Source organism: Pseudogymnoascus verrucosus (assembly GCF_001662655.1).
Source record: "Pseudogymnoascus verrucosus strain UAMH 10579 unplaced genomic scaffold scaffold_11, whole genome shotgun sequence".
Taxonomy (NCBI): domain Eukaryota; kingdom Fungi; phylum Ascomycota; class Leotiomycetes; order Thelebolales; family Thelebolaceae; genus Pseudogymnoascus; species Pseudogymnoascus verrucosus.
Window position 1 is genome coordinate 416595 of NW_017263662.1, and position 14361 is coordinate 430955.

Here is a 14361-nt window from a genome sequence, read left to right on the forward strand (position 1 = left end):
TGTGTATATAACGATAGAATTTAGACTCATCCTCCACCACTCCTGGTTGGATCGTTAAACTTGCTTAGCCAACGTTTGAACACCTCTCATGTCACCTGACGATCTATGGAAACGTTAACTGGTGATATCCGTTACAGACTACCTGGCAGCTCTCATACCACACCCGTTATCTGCGTTTAGAGCAATTATACTCGCATCTATTTAATTCTAAACCGACTTCGATGCTTTAAAGGTGATCTTGGTACTTCCGCCATCCGCCTCAACCAGCCTCGATGGAATCAAGCGAAAGGCTGGCAAGCTTCCCTCCAAAGGCATATGGCAAATTGCAGACACCTCACAAGTTCTTCAAAGTAGGAAGGGTCTTCCAAAGTGACGACGAATTGATTTACGTTGTAGCCCGCGAAGGATATAGCTCTTCGACTTGCTGTGAGCTACAATATGTAGGACAAAGCAGCAACATCGACTGCAGTTTGCCAAACATTGCCGCCCTTTGTCTTCTAGACTGTCCAATTAAGAGCCCTAGCGACAACCAATATCAACTTATATTAGAATGCCCCCGCGACGAGGTTTTGCCGATATATCACTTTGACTGTTCGAAATGGCTTGTACTCAACCACCAAATCGAAGTTTACAAAATTGGCCGGGTTGATAGAAAGTCCATCAAGAGGCTAGAGGCGATGTTTGCAGCTTTCAGCACTCCTTCTGAGACCATTACTAGCACTACGGTGGGGAGCACTGAGCTGAAGAGCACTAGGATGGAGAGAACTGAAATAGAGATAACTGAGATGAAGAGAACTGAGATGGAGAGAAATGAGGTGAAGAGAACCGAGATGGAGAGCACCGCGATGGAGAGAACGGAGATGGAGAAACCTGGAGTGGAGAGCACCGAGATTGAGGCATCTACTTTAAAAGCGGCTGCATTATTCTCTGCAGCATCATATGCCAACAAAACTAGCAGCCCTGCAGAAACCAGCTACGATATGACAAGTATCAGCAAGCGCCGCTCGAACAACACTGTTTCAACTGATTGGAGTGGTTGGGAATATAATAAGGATATGGGGTATGTCGCCTCTAGAATTAACAAATCTGGAAGTACGAACAGCTCACCAACTCTTAATGCAATATATTTGAGTAGGTGCTAACTCCTACTAGAAGAGGATCCTCAATATTCTGGTATAAGTTCACCGCCTCGCATGCAGACGCCACCGATGGAAAGCCTATGGAAAGATCTCCGTGTCGCTCTCCCACTCTATGAGAATAAGGTGAAAGGAGAAGAAGAAATATCTCAAGAGGAAGGTATCAAGTTAGCCCCGGGCTCCCACACAGAGGTATCCCAAGACCACACACCTTCTTACAACAGCTACATGGCACAGTATGCAGACCTAGCTTTCTCGCATACTCCAAAACCATCAATTAGTGCGCATAAATACCAAGAACAAATAGCTACAGGTCCTCAAATACAGATAAATGCACTCCCGCGCCTAAAATTGTGGGAAGGTACTAAAATCTAAGATCAAATTCTAGAATAAGATACTGAGCAACTGACATTAACAGAATTCAAAGTACACCACTCTAAGCACTTCAAACCAGGTTATGCAAGAGTTCCCTTCCTCTTTGTACTCCATATGCTAATACATTGGCTGTAGGTCTTTAAAATTGTGTGGTCTGAGCCTGAAGGAGAAACGATATCTCGTCAGAGGGAATTAATTAGCGGTTACTCGCGAATGGCAGAATCAAAATATGGCGAGTTGGTTTATACGTCAATTCGCCGGTTCATTATTATGGCTTCGTATGAGGGCCACAGCATCTGCTTGTAAGTCGGTCCCTTAATAATATACCTTTAGAATATAGGATTCTCATACCTAACTAGACCAATTTACACCTATGGAGGCCGGGGCACAGCGAAGTCTGGTGTTGTACCAGATCATCATGCCATAATATATTCCATGCGCCGGAGAACTTCGGATCGCGACCCCCCGAGAAAAAGCAATGGGGAGCAAGAGTTAGTGAATGCACCAATACGAATTGAACCGAAATCCCCGAGGGACGTTCTACATGAAATGTCGAGGCTTAATTATGCAAAGGCCTATACGGTAGAGCATAATGTGAAGGTGGCCTTCATTGGTCGTGTTCACGAAGACTCTAAACTCACATTACAAAAAGATTATCTTAAGATTCAGGGGACTCCCTTCAGTGATAATACGAGCGAGCCTAGTGGATCCAATTTAGATCCCAATGATGGAGATAATGAAGCCTTAAACGGCGATGATGGAACGGTATCGGATATCGACGTAGCGCGCGCCAATGGAGCTCGAAGTGAATCAAACGAGGAAGTTCCGGAGCCGGAGCTGCAGCCGGAGCCGCAACCGTGGTGATAGTTTCCCCAAAAAAATGGAGGTCACAGGACTTTGGGTATTAATCGAGCTTGCATCATAAACCCATAGCACGAACTATATCATATTTCGAACATTGTATTCTGGCTTAACAGTCTACTCTATCGCCGCTTTGCATACGTCAAAGCAAGTAATGTTCATACGGACAGTCTAATCAAATTTTACTAACTCTCGTCCACAACTGTGGCTGTTCCTGAAGAGTTACCGCTATTCGCGGAGTACGCCCGAATCGCCTCCAAGACAGGTCGTCTCGTCGCAGGTGTATCAAACACCTGCGCGTGATCTAGATCGTCGAACCAGAGGATATCAATCCCCTTCCCTCGCCAAGGTCTATGTTTCCACCCTTCATGTAACAGCAAGCCCCCCTCCTCGCTCACATCGGGCATTATCTCCACATCTCTCTCGTCATCCGCGTCTTCGCTTCCCTCTGCCAAATATCGGCCCACAGCCTCGGTATTAACAATCAAATCTCTCCCTGCCAAACTGACCGTAACATCACGGCCCTCTAAAGCCTCCTTCCACAGCACATTCTCCGACCAGAAGAAGTGTCGCGCCAAACTGTGCGCAACTCCCATATCCATGCTGGCAAAGTACCACAGCTGGTGCTGACTCGCTGACTGCGGCTGACGCCGCGTGAAATTGTATGCCACGTCAGGTAGGTGCAATAAGATGGTCACAGGGTCGATAAGAACCATATCCGCGATCATCGGCGCCGTTTCGGCGTGCGCGAGGAGATGGGTCGCAATCACAGAGCCGTAACTGTGTGTGGCAAGCACGACCTGGGAGTAGCCGTGCTGGTTGAGGATTGAGGCGATCTCAGCGCATAGCACGGCAGGGGATAGTGGGGCGTGGGTCAGACGGAAGGAGACGGGGTGTATTTCGAGGGCAATGATGCCAATTTGGCCGCCTGAACCATCTCCGGCGGGAAGGTCCTTGGCCGAGTTGATGTCGGAGAGGAAGGGGACGTAGGGGTAGAGTCCGATACCGATACCGTGAATGAAGAGAACTGGGAGGTGCGTGGTCGACGTGTGGGGACGGTGCCAGTAGGTTGTGTATTTCGCGGGTGACCGCTTGGTGGTCAGAACAGCTTGTGGGCGGAATGGGAACAGTGTGAAGAATCGGGAGAGCGAGGTGCGGTGGAAATGGAACCCGGCGCGGAGGAGGTTGATGTAGGTGAGCAAGTCGACAAAGCCCACGCACTGGGACAAATTAGCTTCGTGATAATGGAAACAGTGGGACCTATACATACCATATACCAAGCCAAACTACGATGTAGCATGTCTATTGGATCGAGTGTCAGGCGAAGACTCTCAGCCTTGCCCCTCCCTGGCTCGAACTTTCTCCCCACCAGGGTCTCGTATGCAGCCACATACTCGTGCAACTCCTCCTCATCATCTCCAGCCTCTCCACCGCGGTTGAAAAACGCCCATTGTATAAACTCTTTCACATTATCATGCTTTATCTCCTCCTGCGGGGCACCCAGGAACCACCGATCAAGGTAGGTGTCTGGATCTGGGATGAACTTGTAACACTTTTCGAATAGCGCCTTTCGTTCTGCTCGAGAGGGGACGGGCGGGTGAACGGCTGCACGCTGGAGATATGCGCTGTATGGGAGGAAGACGACGAGGTAGAATAGCGACTCGGCGACAGCGATAACGTTGATCGCAAGTGGGGTGTGAGGGCGTGGTATTCCAAAGATGTAACTGGCGATGAGGAATACCGTATAGATGATGCTGGCTGGTGTGAGATAGTGTAAGAAGACGATGCAGGTGCGGATGAAGATGTATTCGAGGCGGGAGTCGTTTATCATGACTGCTGGTGTAGTGGGTTGTAGGATCTTGTGAGGGTCCTTCTTTTCAAGGTCTCAGGATCAAGCGGTTATGATCGTGATTCCGTCGTCGCCATGAGGTTTCCGGCTGAGGTTTATCGAGTCGAAATGTTATAGGAGTAATGGCCATAAAATATATGTCCTCCATCACAAAGTTCGAGCAGGTACGTCAGCCTTTGGTGGGATTATAGTGTGTTGAGACACTTGAGGTCTCACGGAAGGCACGTATGGCATGTGAAAGAAGAAGCGTTGGGATGCTACCCTGGTAGATTTATTCAACGAATCACGTGCCCGACTACTAAATATGGAAATTTTCTATCGGAGGCTCTAATCTTGGTGCTTTTGTTGTCAACACTGTCGATTTTGATGTTCGGCAGTACTGGACTCCTAAGACCCTTGCTCTGTCTTTCCGCCCCTCATGCTTAATTAACGTGGCATGGCTCTTGACACCCTCAAAACTCCACTCGCTTCCTATTGCCCTCTGATAGCCTTGCCAGCCACTGTCAATCTCTAAACTCTATCTTGGATATCTATGCATACTCCCATATCTCACATATCTGGAGACCGTTATGCACTGGAGAAATCATAGTTATCATGGGGTGGTGGCCTGAGCAAGGCAGATCATCCCTTCCGAGTTAGCTTCACTTGTAGAATATCTCGAAGGTGAAACACGGTTCGGATCGCATTGACCAAAATAACTTAAATCAGACCTCAAGAATTCCTCCAAACGCGTGAATTGTGTCCACGCGCAGACTAGATCTGTAATGAAACACGATAACAGGAGTCCCCTCTCGTATATAAAAGAGAATAATTCCGTCAAACTCATTATGCGTCATCTTGAGTCTTGAACTCTTATTCGGCAGCCGCAACTGGTTCGTCAACAGACTCCATAAAGATATCAAACCCAATATGCCCTTTCGGATCCAAGTATCGGACCGCGCCCGTAGATTTGACAATTTTATTGATCTTCGTCATATCTTCGTCGGCGAGGCGAGAGAGTGCTCGGTTCTCTACCATTCTGTCCTCTTGAGCTGTTATGGGAACAACAGACACACCACGCTGGAGCGCCCAGGAAAGGAGGACTTGGGCAGGTGATTTGCCAATCGATTTTGCAATTTCAGCAATCGTTGAGAGGGTTAGCTGGTAAAATTATCAAAGGTAGCGGAGCTTATTGTGGGGTCCAAGAGAGGACCGGGGCGGTCTGAATTTGGGCCGACCGGGGCGACTGGGCGGCCTCCGAGGGGCTGGTGAGCGGTGACGTGGATCCCCTCGGCAAAGCAGAAATCCAGAAGCTCCTGTTGAGGGAAATATCTAACAACGTATTTAGAGAAATCCCCCGAGTATGGCACAAATTAGGGGTTGCATACTTACGGGTGTATTTCTACCTGGTTTACGGCAGGTCGGATCCGTGCAATTTCAAGGATTCGCTTTGTCTTGAGGATGCTGAAGTTTGAGACGCCTAGTTTCAAGAATTAATAAAGCTTGTGATGTGATATCGCGGGGAAGAGGTTGTCCTACCTATCAGTCTCGTCTTGCCACTATCCACCAACTTCTCCATTGCTTGCCAAGTTTGCGGGTATGCTCGCGACAGCTCGAGGTCGATTACTGGCTTTGTATCTTGTTAACACACGCAGTATTTAGATTGGGTATTTTAGTGCCCTACTTTTCCATTGGGATGGCGGACTGTACTGTGATTTGGACCTGCGGTATATGCATGGGGGACTGACGTGTTTGTTAATTTATCATCTGAAGCAATATTAAATGGGAAAACCCACAATGCATCAAATGTAAATCCACTGAAACATTCGGGGTATTCGTTAGCTATCGTTGAGTTTCTGTTGTCGGAAAGATTGCTTGTGCTTACCATAATCGAGTTGCAGGGTCTTCAAACTTTGGTCGAGTGCTTCTTCCACATCTGAAGGGTTATGCCACGTCTGAGCTCTGAGAGACCCATCAATATAAGATGACTTTGGAAGCCATTGCTGGGAAGGAGTAGATATCTTACAATTTAGTGGTGACAAAAATCTCTTTCCGAGGAATACCGCTTTCCTTGATGGCTTCGCCGACTTCTTTCTCGTTCCCATAGGCCAAGGCAGTGTCGATGTGTCTGTAGCCCGCCCGTAAAGCATTTAGCACAGCTTTCTTGACTTGGCCATTTCCGTCGCCGCCCTGGAACGTGCCAAAGCCTACTGCTGGGATAGATATATCGTTCACATCAAATGAAGTAGAGAGAGCTTGAGCTGTTGACGCAGCTGAGATGCCCTCCACTTCCTCGTAGCCATTTGGATATTTTGCAATTAACCTCTTCATTTCATCTATAACCCTTAGTCATAATCAGTTACTAATACAATAGGCAGATAGATAGGATGCATCACAACTCTCTATAGCTCAACTCTCCCGGAAATAGAGCTGCAGCATGCAGATTGAAGCGTATTGAATACAGGGCATTTCGGTCATCAAAATCATCCACGGGCTCTGACTTCTTCATGTTCAATTCGTATGCAAGGAAATAGCTTCTGTCAAATTTATTCCGCCCTGGTCGCCAATTTCCAAGCTCGTCTAGAATTTGTTAACAATACTAACTGGAGACGCGGAGAGATCTTTCCTCACATTCATTGTGCGCGTAAAAGCTAGAGGGGTCATATACCAATGGACAACCAGTTTCGGAATCTACGGCAGCATTTCCATACCATAAATCGCCGTGGACTAGACACGGCTTGATAAATCGCCCGTTGGACTCCATAGGCCGGAGAAGTCTTGGAATGACTTTATCTATCACAGCTGATTTGAGTTTTTCCATTTCCTCCCATGGTCCCCCACGGTCTATGTTCAAGGTTAACATATGCCTAAAGCCACTGACGAAACATTCTTCCCAAGTATCAGCATACCCATTCTCCTGGGGAAGATTCCCATTGTATGTTATCACATGGAAGCCGAATTTTCCGTTTGGCGATTGGCTCTTGGAGTGCAGTTCGGCCACCTTTGCGCAAAACTCGAATTTCTCCGGGAGATCTGGTCTTAGTTTATAGAATTTGCAGATATAGTAGTGGGCGTTTTGTATTTCTTTGAACGAGCCCCATAGAATTGGCTTGGGGATGAAATCGGGTACGACAGAATGGATTTTTGACGTAGATTCAAATTCTCCATACAATGCAGCCCTCCCTTGCTCGCCAATTGATACCTATTGTCATGTTAATATAGCAATGTAAAATGTATGTCTTAATGCTAAGTTTATCGCAAGATTTTGGGGTTCTTCGAAGGTTGATTTACCTTCATGAAATAGCTCTCATCTTCCCCAGCGTCATTCTTGCTGTCAACCCTATAAGCCGAAGCCCAGAGCGAAGAGCCAAGGCTACTGACGCCTAGCGGCCGCTGAAATAGTGGTATCTCTGATTGAAAAGCATAAGTAAATGATCTCAGATATGCTACGGATAAGTTGTGCAAACCAGAAACCACGTCAATGTTTATCGTGGGACTGTTTTCTTGCATGTTCAATCTTGACGTTGATTCCATGCTTTGTGACAAACTAATTATATTGTTCCAGGTGTCTCGATGTTTGAATATATCATGAGTCGAACTCTATTCAGCGGATTTACTTCAACTTATGCGGAGTTTCGGTTTCGGTGTTGGAATCTATTTGGCCTCCCCCCCCACACTATGTAGTATGCTGCGGCGTAACTAACCAACCTCGGCACCTACCCATCTGTTGTAGGCACGGATACTGTTGAATAAATATATCGAACCGAAATAACCTTTCCAAATGTAACTAAATTTTACACAGTCTAGAATTGCCTTTAGCCGAACATTCAGAGGAATACTGACACTATTTGTCCATAGTTCCCACCACAGGTAACCGCTTCGACATAATAGCGTATTAGCCGCCGAAGTAAACCCTCAACTGAGTCTGTGCATGATGGATGTTTCAAGTTGGCGGATAATTTATAATCCATTTGACGATTGCTCGCCTGGTTGGCGGTTGAACGACATGTTATCCACTTTCCTGCATAGCCATGCATTCGGCATGCAGGCTTGACAATGTACTGCACTGGAATCGCACACCTACAGCCAACAGATGGAGCGCAGACGTGGCAGACAGATCCTACATGAGGTCCTGAAATCGTATTTTTAGTATATCTGTTGATAGGCTGCGAGGCTCGGCAACTTGAATGAGTGACCGTCAGATACAAATTCATTTTCTCTGTCGTAATGTCCCAATCCCACGTTAACGTGCCCTCTCATTTATTACCTCAATACCTCCTGTCAGGTATATGGGATTCTTCCGCCGCTAAACCACTGTTCGGGACAGAGGACGGAGCCCCATTTGCGCCGTAACTCAGGCCATCATGGATCGCGTAAGTCAAATATATGCCTTAATTATTATTACGCAGAGCCTTACCAGATATTAGTTTAGAAGGCATCCGGCGGTGGCGGCATCCCCAGCAAAAAACCCTGACCACATAGGACGATCAGTAATAGGAGCTTTGCAGAGAATTGGCCTTTCTCATAAAACAAGATCCAAAATAGAAGAAGCTTTAGATACCCCACAAGATATCAAAGGGCCGCTCGGACTTAATCTCATCCATGACGTCCCAAAGCCTCTAATAGACTTTATTTTTGTCCATGGTCTCGGTGGCGGCTCTCGGAAAACATGGTCTATGTCACCCGATCCAATGCATTACTGGCCAAAGGAATGGTTGCCACTAGATCCTAATTTTCGCCATGTACGCATACACAGCTTTGGCTACAAGGCAGATTGGGATGAGAGGAAAGAGAGCACACTGACAGTCCATGACTTTGCCCGATCTTTGCTAGGCGAGGTTAAATGCAGCCCTGATATCCGTGGAAATAAGGTATGCCCGGAGCAAGCATTGCCGTGGTTATGATCTGATTATCCAATAGACGAAAATTGTCTTCGTTGCACATAGCATGGGTGGAATTGTCATAAAAAAGGTACGCCTTTCATGCTGCTATAGGAAGTGGCCTACTGATTGAAAATGGCCCAGGCTTATCTACTTGCTCGAGAAGACCCGCAGTTACGAGACTTGACTCGTCGTATCCACAGTCTTTATTTTTTGGCGACACCCCATCGAGGTTCTCACTTAGCAAAGACATTGTCAAACATCCTCCAAATATCCATTGGACCAGTTTCCTATGGCGCAAAGCCCTTTGTTGCAGAATTAAACCGCACTTCCGAAACGATCATTTCTATCAATGACAGTTTCCGACATTTCGCAGAAGATCTTCAACTCTGGTCGTTCTACGAAACAATCCCGAGCACAATCATAGGCGTAGATACAATGATTGTCGACAAATCATCGGCCACCCTTGGCTATGCAAAGGAACATTCATCACTTTTAAATGCTAATCATCGTGGTGTGTGTAAGTTTGATTTAAAGACCGATCCAAATTATCAGACACTTCGCAGGTCTTTCATTACCACAATAGACTTGATTTTATTAGAAGGTAATGTAAACCTACATGACAAATAAGGAACGGGGACACTTCTAATATTTCCCAGCTTCTCAGGCTTCGTCTGACGTCTTAGAACTGCAGCGACAGCAGCTCATAAAATTCACGGGGGTGGCTGAGCCACCCATTGGGGATCTATCAACTCTAGAAAATATACGAGTTGCCGGTTCTGGCGGGTGGCTATTGTCCAATGAAGTCTATATCTCCTGGAGGGGAGATGAGGACGCCAAGCGACGCATTTTTTGTCTTTCTGGAAAGCCAGGTTCGGGTAAGTCTGTTTTGTCCAGCCAAGTAATCACCGATCTTCGAGACCGCGAATTGAAATGCTGCTTTTATTTCTTCAGGCGTGGCAATGCTACAAAATCAACAATTTCCGGATGTCTACGATCTTTAGCTTATCAAATGGCAAACAATGACAATACGATACTGAAGAGATTATGCGAATTTAAGCAAGAATCTACTTCGTGGGAACAGTGGGATGAAAGGACGATTTGGCAAAAGTTGTTTCTTGGGTGCATATTCAAAGATCACAGCTCAAATATTCACTTCTGGGTAATCGATGCTCTAGATGAGTGCCGTTTTCTTCCACTCATTCTCTCTTTATTCGCCGAAATCCCTCAACACTTAAGGATATTCATAACCTCGGGCAAGTCTCCTGAGCTCGACAACTGCTTGGCCAACATCACGCATTTTACTGAGCACTACCAAGTTAAAGCTGTTGATACACTTAAAGACCTAGAAATCTTTATTGATTCAAAAATACATCTTCTTCCTGCTAGCGACGAGAATGGGCAGCGGCTTTTGAAGCAGCGAATACTTGCCAAAGCATCTGGATCGTTTCTATGGGTTTCTTTGGTAGTGAAAGAGCTACAGCAGGCATATTCAGAGGAAAGCGCCGAGGATATTCTGAGCGATTTGTCGACAGATATGAACGAATTCTACGCTGGGATGCTAGAAACCGTTTCCGCTAAAGGCCTTCGCACTACGACACTTGCAAAGGCCGTCTTTATGTGGGCTTTATTGTCATCTCGCCCATTGAAAGTTGATGAGCTACAACTTGTGATTAAGCTGGATATAAACCAGACTGTTCACAATCTTAGAAAATTCATTTCTGCAATATGTGGCCAGCTGTTATCCGTCAATCAAAAAGATGAGGTTGAAGCTATTCATCAAACCGCCAAGTCATTTTTGTTACAACAGCATAATTTGCCTAACCTTAAGCTAGAGCAAATAAGTAGCCATACTCGAATAGCCCAGATATGCCTTCAAATCTTAACAGAAGACATGCAGCAATGGCAGACGAAAGGAGGCCTAAAAGATGTCACAAGGGCACAATTCCTAGAATACGCTTGCGAGTATTTCTCAGATCATATCAATGGATGTTCATCACAGGATCCAACCATATGGGATGCCCTTTTGAAGTTCTTAGACAACAATCTTCTTTTATGGATAGAACATCTCGCAGAAAAGAGAAAGTTGGGCCATATTACGCAAACTGCACATAATCTGCAAGCATACTTGCAGCGCCGCATCAAATGTCTGCCACCACTATCTCCACCCACGGAAAGACTCGAAGTCTGGATAACAGATCTAATTAGACTCAGCGCAAAATTCGGTCCAAATATTGATATTTCACCATCGTCAATACGTGACATAATCCCACAAATGTGCCCAGTGGAGTCTCTCATTTCGAAGACTTACAGATCTACTCAACCTGGATTATGCATAAAGGGGGAATTAGACGATATTTGGGATGATTGCTTGGTTAGAATCCACTACCCGACTCATACAACCACCGCAGTCGCCTATGGAAAGCACTATATAGCGGTGTCAGCATCGGATGGCACTATATTCCTCTATGATAAGGAGTCAAACTACGAAAAATACATGGTAGACCATGGCGAAAGGCCAAAGGCTATTATTTTTAGCAGCAAGGACGAATACATGGCTTCGAGCGGTCTACGAAAAGTGAAGGTCTGGGACACGGCAGAGAAGACCCAAGTTTGGAGTTTTGATACGGACCACGAAGCCCTAACTCTTCTTTTTATTGACGACAATGCTACTTTAATTGCCGCCACTAAAGGCAACTACATAATCACCTGGGGATTACTTGATGGGACCGAAATAGAGCGCTGGCAATGGACGGACAGCATACACAGTACAGCTCCCTTTCCAAATCCATGTCAGGTACCAAGAAAGGCATTATTCTCTCCGGATTCTACAACCTTGATTGTGAACTATCGTGGCCTTCCGTTGTATCTTTTTGCTCCGAGAACAAGGAAGTTTATTGGCTGTTGCAGCAGAGAAGATATCAAACTTTTAGATAGCCCTAAAAGTTTCGCGGATTACAGCGTTGTCGATGCACTTGCCTTCAATCCAAATCCAGAAATCAACAATTTAGTTGTGTCATATGGATTTGGGGAGATTGCAGTTTACGATTTGCATTCAGCTGACCTCTGCTTTCAAATTCCAGAAGTGTATGCTCACTACCTCGCATGCTCACCTAACGGTCGCACACTCGTTACTGGGAGCGCCTGTGGCACAATTAAAATATTTGAAATTTCGGGCACTAGAGGAGAGACCCTTACATCTATATACAAGATTTGTCCTCATGAAGAGGGTATCCAAGGGATTGTATTCAGCAGCGACGGCCTCGGTTTTGCTGACATCCTTCGTTCTCAGCTTCGTATCTGGAAGCCAGCTGTGCTTTCCTCCAGTAATATGAATGAAAGTGGTCAAAGCGAATTTAGTCAAGCAAGTACGCTAGAGCCACTAACTGTCACCATGCCTAAGCATACGCTTGAAGCAGAAGTCACGGCGATGTGCTTTCACCCAGATGGGGATTTTGTCTTCTGTGGAAAGCAAAACGGGGTCATTGCCTATTTTAAGACAGCTACTGCTACTCAGCGTGGGATTCTATATTGTCATTCAGCAAACGTCAGAATAGTTTGCATCGCCTACATTAAGGAGAATTCTCTTCTTATTACTGGGGATGAAGCTGGCCGTGTGCTTCTAACAAACATCGATGTTTCACAGCTTGAGTGCAAAACAGGCTCTGAAATCGCGGAGATACGTTTAAAAACTCCGCCGCTAGCTATACTCGTGGCACAATCTGGTTCTAGGATACTCTTCAGAAGTAGGATTTCGGCGGAGGTATGGACCACAAAAGCCGAGAAAGTAGGTGCTACAATACATCACGAGAGTGACGACAAGATGAACATTGTGAATCATCCTGTCCTAACAGGGAATTTTATCGTTATTGACCACAAAAGCATGCGAATTTATTCATGGGCCGATTCGCTACAAGCAAAACTATCCACCGACGAGACAGCACAAGCATTAAACTTCAATGTCACTCGTTTTTCTCAGCCTTTCCAACACCCAATCCAAGATTGGCAAAATGAACAAAAGTACCAGCAGTCTTCTCGATTCATCGCACATCTCTTCAATGGAAGCGCCCATTCTACTTCTTATTCCGACTGCACCTCACTACAAGTATGGCCAGCCAACAACATCTCCGTTTTTGATTCGTTCCCGTCGCCTATTTCTATCCCGGGGTTCGATAAGAACTCGAATAAAATCTTGCAGATTATCAGCGTCGCTGGGAATCTGATATTATTCCTTGACAAAGATTTTTGGGTTTGCAGCCTTGACATGTCGAGAATCACGACAAATGGACATGGCGTGAAGAGGCACTTTTTCTTGCTTTCGGAGTGGCAGAGAAATTATGAGGGGTTTATCATTGAATATCTTCCTTCGAGATACCAGTTTGTAGTGGCAGTGAATGGCGGTATAGTTATCATAAGTAAGGGATTGGAACTTGAGGCGCCTTGGTTCTCATAAATTGGAAGCTTCAATTTCACTACATATCTGTTCCGGCCCAACCACGAATAAGTGGTATTCGCGAATACGCTGGCCCATTCGCGAATAGGCTGGCCCAACCACGAATAGGCCAACTACAAATAGTAGAAGAGTATAGCAAATTGAATAAATTAATAATCTAAACACTATTGCCAATAGTGTCTGCTCTTGCCCGCTTCCGCTTTGGCTTTTCTACTAAAGCTAATTCCGTACGAGTAGCTAGGCCTGATAAGTTGCCACAGTTATGATCATCATTATGACAGTGAACACTACACTGCTTAACCTCCTTATAACAGCGGCACCTCTTTGTACTACACTACCCTTTGCATTGACATGATATTCCTACCCGTACACTTGTAGAAGCCTCTCTAGCTGCAAGCCCTAATCCTACCTGCTTTGTAGAATTAGGAATTTGAATATCAGACCATAGAGCCTGCTCTACAACACCAAGTGATTTTGTAGGTATAAGGCGTTGTATAATACCAGAGGCTGTTATAACCTGATACCGGTGTAGGTAAGGCTCTTTTAAAATGCGTGCAAAGAGCCTCTTATTATCAGTTGAGGTTCTATCCTCCCGTAGAACCTTTATAGAGACTATATCCCCTACTTTAAAGTGCTGTATGTCATGCTTCTTAGTGTACTTGCGTACCATAGAAACCCGTGCTCTTTGAGTAGCTGCTATAGCCCGCTCAATTATAGGGTCAGGTGTAGCTCGAAGCTCAGTCCTAGGCTGAGCTGGCACCAGAGCCCGGGTCCCACGACGGAGCTCAGAATGAAGCTGCTCTTGCGCTCGCTCAGAATTGAGCGAGG

At 45.8% G+C, this 14361-nt stretch overlaps 4 protein-coding genes across 4 annotated transcripts; 2 read left to right on the forward strand and 2 right to left on the reverse strand.

The window, feature by feature from the left end:
• Positions 1-50: 50 nt before the first annotated feature.
• Positions 51-2847, forward strand: VE01_03611 (uncharacterized protein). The gene is made up of 5 exons (XM_059463546.1): positions 51-1092; positions 1153-1497; positions 1555-1595; positions 1647-1813; positions 1871-2847. Exons 1-5 carry the CDS (start codon positions 273-275, stop codon positions 2373-2375), a joined length of 1878 nt encoding a protein of 625 aa, XP_059319862.1. The 5' UTR covers positions 51-272; the 3' UTR covers positions 2376-2847.
• Positions 2440-4447, reverse strand: VE01_03612 (uncharacterized protein). Its single transcript, XM_059463547.1, has 2 exons — positions 3643-4447; positions 2440-3592 (listed from the first exon to the last, which is right to left on the reverse strand). Exons 1-2 carry the CDS (start codon positions 4201-4203, stop codon positions 2558-2560), a joined length of 1596 nt encoding a protein of 531 aa, XP_059319864.1. The 5' UTR covers positions 4204-4447; the 3' UTR covers positions 2440-2557.
• Positions 4448-5073: 626 nt separating this feature from the next.
• On the reverse strand, positions 5074-8063 carry VE01_03613 (uncharacterized protein; the record flags this gene model as incomplete). The annotated part of the gene is made up of 10 exons (XM_018273098.2): positions 7668-8063; positions 7492-7610; positions 6832-7402; positions 6597-6780; positions 6227-6544; positions 6086-6162; positions 5740-5826; positions 5593-5680; positions 5439-5532; positions 5074-5361 (listed from the first exon to the last, which is right to left on the reverse strand). The coding sequence occupies exons 1-10, from the start codon at positions 7732-7734 to the stop codon at positions 5074-5076; spliced, it is 1893 nt and encodes a 630-aa protein (XP_018132258.2). The 5' UTR covers positions 7735-8063.
• A 340-nt stretch (positions 8064-8403) lies between these two features.
• VE01_03614 (uncharacterized protein) lies at positions 8404-13671 on the forward strand. Its single transcript, XM_059463548.1, has 5 exons — positions 8404-8573; positions 8628-9071; positions 9121-9171; positions 9225-9684; positions 9740-13671. Exons 1-5 carry the CDS (start codon positions 8565-8567, stop codon positions 13531-13533), a joined length of 4758 nt encoding a protein of 1585 aa, XP_059319860.1. The 5' UTR covers positions 8404-8564; the 3' UTR covers positions 13534-13671.
• The last annotated feature ends 690 nt before the right edge of the window (positions 13672-14361 follow it).

Excerpts from the sequence above, each read along its gene's own strand:
- VE01_03611 (XM_059463546.1), top strand. The coding sequence starts at position 273 with ATGGAATCAAGCGAAAGGCTGGCAAGCTTCCCTCCAAAGGCATATGGC. Across the intron at positions 1,093-1,152 it reads TAGAATTAACAAATCTGGAA|AAGAGGATCCTCAATATTCT; the intron begins GTACGAACAGCT and ends AACTCCTACTAG. Across the intron at positions 1,498-1,554 it reads GCGCCTAAAATTGTGGGAAG|AATTCAAAGTACACCACTCT; the intron begins GTACTAAAATCT and ends TGACATTAACAG.
- VE01_03612 (XM_059463547.1), bottom strand. The coding sequence starts at position 4,203 with ATGATAAACGACTCCCGCCTCGAATACATCTTCATCCGCACCTGCATC. Across the intron at positions 3,593-3,642 it reads GTAGTTTGGCTTGGTATATG|TGCGTGGGCTTTGTCGACTT; the intron begins GTATGTATAGGT and ends AATTTGTCCCAG.
- VE01_03614 (XM_059463548.1), top strand. Across the intron at positions 9,172-9,224 it reads GTGGAATTGTCATAAAAAAG|GCTTATCTACTTGCTCGAGA; the intron begins GTACGCCTTTCA and ends AAAATGGCCCAG. Across the intron at positions 9,685-9,739 it reads AGACTTGATTTTATTAGAAG|CTTCTCAGGCTTCGTCTGAC; the intron begins GTAATGTAAACC and ends AATATTTCCCAG.